The sequence below is a fragment of the Muscardinus avellanarius genome (genome assembly GCF_963383645.1).
Source record: "Muscardinus avellanarius genome assembly, chromosome: 3".
NCBI lineage: Eukaryota > Metazoa > Chordata > Mammalia > Rodentia > Gliridae > Muscardinus > Muscardinus avellanarius.
Window position 1 is genome coordinate 120,337,606 of NC_137788.1, and position 7,244 is coordinate 120,344,849.

Here is a 7,244-nt window from a genome sequence, read left to right on the forward strand (position 1 = left end):
AATTAATTAATTAATTAGACATCACAGACTTTTCACTAATTTTTTTTTTTTTTTGGGTGGTACTGGGGTTCCTGGAAGCCCTTTCTACATCTGAGCTACACTCACTCCCAGACCTATTTTTTTTATATTTTTTTATTTAGAAACAGGGTCTCTTAAGCCAGCACGGCTGGCTTCGACCCTGAGCGATCCTCCTGTCTCCGCCTCCCAAGCGCGGGGATTACAAGCGTGCGCAACCACGCCCAGCAACTTTTCACTAATTTTATCAATATAAATCAGTATTCTTTTATTCCATGTAGAAGATCCTGGCTGCCTCTCTCTCTCTCTCTCTCTCTCTCTCTCTCTCTCTCTCTCTCTCTCTCTCTCCCTCTCTCCTTTCCAGTACTAGGAGTTGAACCCAAGAGGATTCTACCTCTGAGCTATACCCAAGCTCTATTTTTCATTTGGAAACATCTGGTCTCACTAAATTGCTAGGGCTGGCTTTAGATCTGTGATTCTCCTAGCTCAGCCTCTCAAGTACTGGGAGTCCTATATTTTTATTCTTTATTTTGAAACAGGGTCTCATTGAGTTGCAAAGGGTCTCACTAAGTAGCTGAGGCTGTCTGTGATCCATGATCCTCCTGTCTCATCCTCCCAGATGCTAGGATTGCAAGCGTGCATCATCACGCCCAGTTTATTCTTTATTTTGAAACAAAACGAAATTGCGGAGGGCCTCACTAAGTAGCTGGGGCTGGCCACAAACCTGTGATCTTCCTGTCTCAGCCTCCCAAGTACTAGGATTACAAGCGTGTGCCACCACGCCTGGCTTAAAATGTAATATTTAATATAGCAAGGATGAAACCAAGCTAATAAAAATGGAGGAGTACGGGGAATAGACAGCTGCACGAATGTGAACTGGATGGACAGAGCCAACCCTCATCCTAAACAACTCAGCTCGGATTTCTTCTCTGGACAGCTGGCTTTTTTCGTTTCTGAAATACCCTGCAAAGATGGGGGAGGGACTGTGAACTACCTCTGCTGGGGATCTATAAGACCATTACCACTTGGATACTGCATGCAAGTAGAAAGTAAATGCGATATTCTAAAGAGCAGGTTTGAGGGTGGGGAAGGAAAGGTACCCAATGGCCCACCAGAGTGTTGAAAGGCCAGGGGCTCGTTGCTGAGAATGTTGGAGGGCTGCCTGGAGTGGGCAGGGATGATGGGGTCACATTTGCTGGAAGTAGACATCTGACCCCACTGTCATAGTTTTCTAGTCCGTCTCCCCATTTGCGCCCAATACCCCATAATCCGACTAACCTTCCTGCCCTCCCCACTGCCCCCACTCCCACACCCTACTGCCACCAACGTTCCTGGAATTTTGGACTTAGCTATTTTTAAAACTGTCAACTCAGAAGCCACCTCCCTCCCCCGCTCAGCTGTCCAGTATTCTGGCCAGCCATATACTCCCCCTTCCCCCCCACACACACACCAAATCTTCTCTGGTGCCCCAACCTCAGTGAGACTGCGGCTGGTTTGGGCATCTGGGGGAGACATGGAGAAAGAGATGGGGGACAGCCTCGCTGGAACTGCCCGGCAAAACAGGCAACCACGGCTGGAGAACTGGCTAGCAGAATAATGTCTGACCTCTGGAAACAGTAAGTCAAAAATGAAACTGCAATCGCTTCCATAGACGTTTGGGCTCAGGTTAGACTTTAATAAAATCCCAGACACCTACTTGGATGTCTCTGGCCCAAAAGCTAGGCTCTCTCCCCGCCACGGAGCCCGGTCTCTTTCTCCTGTCTCATTTCTTTCTGGTCTCTGACCTCTGACACTTGAAGTGTAATACTCTCTCTCTCCTCGGGCAGTCCTAGCTCTCTGTGTTTTGTTACCTGAAGATTTTTTCTTTTTTCTTATTGATGTATTTTGTGAAGTAGTTACTGGGATGGAAGCCAGGGACTGGTATGGACCAAGCATGCATCCCCCATTGCACAACCCTCCAACATTGCTGCGAGATTCTGATGAAGCGTTAGGAGGAGTTCCTCGCCTCTGTAGTTTTCTCATCAAGGTCAGACTTGGCCTCAGACAATTGATTACTCGCCAATGTGCTGCTACCCGGTGCCTTAGTCATGCCCTTCACACTGGGCTTCCAAGGCAGGGATACCCCTCACTGTATGTGATTCTTCATGACTCTAGTCCCCCAGCCTATTCTCCTCCTGCAGGACTCTTCCCCCAATCATATCCTTACCCCCAAAGAGGGGAATTGGGCAGGAGGAATTAACCCCTTCCCAACTGGGGATACTAATGACAAGAGGTTCTTGGTCAGGTTTGGGAAAATACAAGAACAAGACTGAGACAAATGAACTGGGCATGGTGGCACTCCTTTGTAATCCTAGTACTTGAGAGGCTGAGACGGGAGGATCCTGGCTCGCAGCCAACCTCAGCTACTTAGGCCCTCTGCCAATTAGTGAGACCCTGTTTCAAAATACAGAATAAAAGCCGGGCGTGGTGGCACACGCTTGTAATCCCCGTGCCTGGGAGGCGGAGACAGGAGGATCGCATAGGTTCGAAGCCATCCTCGCTGGTTTAAGAGACCCTGTTTCTAAATTAAAAAAAAAAAAAAAACATATAAAATAGGTCTGGGAGTATAGCCCGGAGAAGGGTTCCATCCCCAGTACCACCAAAAATAAATAAATAAGTAAATAAATAAATAAATAAATAAATACAGAATAAAAAATAGGGCTGGGGGTGTAATTCAAAGGTAGACTGCCCCTGGGTTAAATCTTCAGTACCATAAAAAAAAAATTAGAAGAATAAAAATTGCCAGGCCTGGTAGCACACACCTGTAATCCCAGTACTTGGGAAGCTGAAACAGGACGCTTGCAGGTTCCAGGCAAGCCTCAGCAAGTACTGACACACTCATCAACCTAGGAGACCTTGTTTTCAAATATGAAATAAAATCAGAGCCGGGCGTTGTGGCGCATGCTTGTAATCCCAGCATTCAGGAGGCTGAGACAGGAAGATGGCAGTTTGCAGACAGCCTCAGCTACTTAATGAGGCCCTTTGCAACTCAGTGAGACCCTGTTGCAAAATAAAGAATAAAAAATAGTATAGGGCTGGGGATGTAGCTCAGAGGTAGAATGCCCCTGGGTTCCATCCCCAGTACCATAAATAAATAAATAAATAAATAAATAAATAAATAAATAGCCAGGCGTGGTGATGCATGCTTGTAATCCCCCTGCTTGGGAGGCTGAGACAGGAGGATCGCACAGGTTCAAAACCAGCCTCAGCTACTTAGTGAGGCTTTCAGCAACTTAGTGAGACCCTGTTTCCAAATAAAAAAAATATATATTTTTTTAAAAAAAGGTCTGGGAGTATAGCCCGGAGGTAGAAAGCCTCTGGGTTCCATCCCCAGTACCACCAAAAAATAAATAAACAAACAAATAAAATCAGGCTGGGGGTGTAGCTCAAAGATAGAATGCCTCTGGGTTCATTCCCCAGTACCACAAAAAATAAAAATAAATAAATTGAATGCATGCTTGGTTTGCATCCTATGAGAGAGAAAGGAGAGAGAGAGAGAGGAGACTGTGATTATAACTGCAGCCATCTACAGAAGATAAAAGAGTCTGGTTCCCTTTTTATTTGAATATTGATGTTCTAGAAGGCAAGGTGGCCTACCTCGACTCTCTCTTGTGTTCTTCTGACACAAAGGAGGAAAAACAATGAGTGAGCCCCTCCCGAAGGGTATCCTCTCCTGATGGGGAGGGACAAAGGAGAGGCATGTTTCTGATGTATTTTCAGATTCCAATTCTACAGGGCAGCCCACGGGGACGGCTGAGATCTGACGTGCCTCCACGATCCCTCCACTTCTGATATCTGCTGTTTGGCAGCTCAGGATGGGGCAATACAGTGGACTCTGCCCCGCGAGTTCACGAATCTTCCCTCCGCCCCCACCTGGGGTTGTTGCACAAGGGACCTGAGACTGCTCCCAGGAGCCAGGCGCAGAGGCTCACCAGCCAGGCACACGCAGGGTTCGGAGAGCCTCGTCCTCCCCGGACGCCAGTCCGCTCATCCTTGTCTTGATCTCCCCAGACTCTTCGCATCTTCCTGACCAGTCTTCAACTCTTCTCTTTCCCCATGCCCAGCCAAATCTCTTTTTCCAGTCACTTACGGGACCGCCTGTCAAAAGTCACTAGGTAGGAGGGTCACCATCTGGGAAGAGCCGGCGCCCTGGGGACCTGGCTGGATAGGTATGGGGGATCCAGGCCAGTGCCCTAGTCCCCGGGCCCTCCCTGGCAGTCCCCCGCCTCTAAGCACCCTCACTCTCCTGCTGCTCCTCTGTGGACATGGTAAGGAAGGGCCAGGGAAGGGTTTGGGGGAATCTGGGGGGGGGCAGTGCGCATGCGCAAGTGAAGAGCGATGGGTGCTGAGTCCCGGTTGCTCTAGCCACTCTCAACTAGGTCCGTTTTAGCTGGGCGTGGCGGCGCATGCCTGTAATTCCATTATTCGGGAGGCTGGGACAGGAGGATCCCAGATTCAAAGCCAGATTCTGGCAATTTAGCAAAACCCTGTTTCAAAATAAAAATAGGGCTGGGGGTGTAACGAGGAAGTAGGAGGTAGAGCATGCCCCTGGGTTCAACCTCTGGTACCCCCCCAAAAAAAAATAATAATAATTTAAAAAATTCCCATTCAGTTTACAGACAGGCCCTCAATCGTTAAGAGAGAAGACATCTAGGGAGCTCAGACGTTTTTAGTAAGACGGAAAGCGCAGAGGCCCGGGGAGCTCGGGGCTGGGGGCTGGGGAACCCCTTGGGGCGATGTGGAGTCAGGAGCTGCAGGTGCGGGAGAGATGGGGCCCGGGAGCCGCTCACACCGTCTCCCTCCGCCCCAGCGCACTCCCAGTGCAGGATCCTCCGCTGCAACGCCGAGTACGTGTCGTCCACGCTGAGCCTCCGCGGCGCCGGCCTCTGCCGCGCCCTGCGCTCCTACGCGCTCTGCACCCGCCGCACGGCGCGCACCTGCCGCGGGGACCTGGCCTTCCACTCGGCCGTGCACGGCATCGAGGACCTCATGATCCAGCACAACTGCTCCCGCCAGGGCCCCACGGCGCCGCCGCCGCCCCCCGCCCGCGGCCCCGCCGCCCCCGGCCCCGCCGGCCCCGGCCGCTGCGACTACGCGGCGCGCTTCTGGCGGCTGCACGGCCGCGCGCCCGGCTTCCTGCACTGCGCCGCCTTCGGGGACCCGCACGTGCGCAGCTTCCACCACCACTTCCACACGTGCCGCGTCCAGGGCGCCTGGCCCTTGCTGGACAACGACTTCCTTTTTGTCCAGGCCACCAGCTCGCCCGTGACCTCCGGAGCCAACGCCACCTCCACCCGGAAGGTCAGGGACTGGATTTTCTTCCCGCCCCCCCCCAGGGTCACCCCACCCCTCCCCAGGGTCACCCCACCCCTCACCGCGTGTTTGCGGCCAGGTCCTTGACGCTTCGCCCACCCGTCCGCATCTCGCATCGCTTCCTCTTGCCAAGCTCGTGTGAATCAGTGTCCCCGAGTCACTCAGATACAGAGAGCACGGTAGAGACCGGGGATGCAGAGCCAGGGGCTTCACCTTTGGGGGCTGCTGTGATTGACACCCGGGAGGAGAGGGCGGGCCTGTGTAGGGAGGAGAAAAAGGCAGAACTAGGAGTAGAGAGAATCAGGGGTCCGCTCGGCCAGGAAGCCTCGCATCGCTCCATCAGATCCCCGCCAAAGCCCGAGGCCTCACTGGGGGAGGGTGCACCGAGCCCCAGTGAACCATCCTCTCTCTTGCTCTCACAGCTCACGATTATATTTAAGAACATGCAGGAATGCATTGACCAGAAGGTCTACCAGGCTGAGGTGGACAATCTCCCCGCAGCCTTCGAAGACGGTTCTATCAATGGAGGGGACCGGCCCGGGGGCTCGAGCTTGTCCATCCAAACTGCTAACCCGGGGAGCCACGTGGAGATCCGCGCTGCCTACATCGGCACCACTATCATCATTCGGCAGACGGCCGGGCAGCTCTCCTTCGCCATCAAGGTGGCAGAGGACGTGGCCAGGGCCTTTTCAGCTGAGCAGGACCTGCAGCTCTGTGTTGGGGGGTGTCCCCCAAGTCAACGACTCTCCCGCTCAGAGCGCAGTCGTCGGGGCGCCATAACCCTGGATGCTGCCAGACAGCTGTGCAAGGAAGGCCTTCCAGTGGAAGATGCTTACTTCCAATCCTGTGTCTTTGATGTTTCAGTGTCTGGTGATCCCAACTTCACTGTCGTATCTCAGGCAGCTCTGGAGGATGCCAGAGCCTTCCTGCCAGACTTAGAGAAGTTGCACCTCTTCCCCACAGATGTGGGGGTCACTCTGTCCCCAGCAACCTTCCTACGCCCACTTATTTCGGGGCTCTTTGTCCTGTGTTTTTGCATTCAGTAAGTAGGCTGGCAATCCTATGACTAGCTTGGAAATGATTCGAGGATAAAGGCTGACGTAGAAGAACACAAAGAATTGACTAGGAGATACAGGAAACGATACTTACCTGAAGTCAGATGAGGTTGCAGCTCAGGGTTGAAATGATTACAGAATAGAATTCTGGGCAAGGTTTTTGCATTCCACACCACCAAAGTTCCCAGTCCATTTACAGTAAGATTGTTCTAATCCACTACCCTGAGATCACTCCTATAAGTTTAGAGGTTATGGAGGTCCTGAGATCAGGTGAAGTATTTCCAGGTTGAAGCCGAGAGTGGTGATGCACACCTGTAATCCCAGTACTAGGGAGGCGGAGACAGTATTGAGATTTGAGATTTTTATAATAAAATAAAATAAATGGGGCTAGAGGTATAGTTCAGAGATAGAATGTTCCTGAGTTCAGTTCCCAGCACTATACATGTGCACAAAAATTTGAGGGCTGAAGCCAGGTGTGGTGGCACATGCTTGTAATCCCAGCGTTTGGGAGGCTGAGATGGAGGTTCGAGGTTCGCGGACAGCCTCAGCTACTTAGTGAGGCCCTCTGCAGCTTACTGTGACCCTGTTTCCAAATAAAATATAAAAAATAGGGCAGGGGGGCAGGAGGTGTAGCTTGGAGGTCAAATGCCCCTGGGTTCCATCTCAAACCCACAAAAAAAAAAAAAAAATTGAGGGCTGAGACTTTTTTTTTTTTTTTTTTTTTTGGTGGTACTGAGGTTCCTGGAAGCCTTTCTACCTCTGGGCTACACTCCCAGACCTATTTTATATTTTTATTTGGAAACAGGGTCTCTTAAGCCAGCG

General features: G+C 51.5%; 1 protein-coding gene across 1 annotated transcript; it reads left to right on the forward strand.

The window, feature by feature from the left end:
- Positions 1–4,225: 4,225 nt before the first annotated feature.
- Positions 4,226–6,413, forward strand: HJV (hemojuvelin BMP co-receptor; the record flags this gene model as incomplete). The annotated part of the gene is made up of 3 exons (XM_080690711.1): positions 4,226–4,322; positions 4,865–5,355; positions 5,790–6,413. 3 exons carry the CDS (start codon positions 4,226–4,228, stop codon positions 6,411–6,413), a joined length of 1,212 nt encoding a protein of 403 aa, XP_080546837.1.
- Between the last annotated feature and the right edge of the window lie 831 nt (positions 6,414–7,244).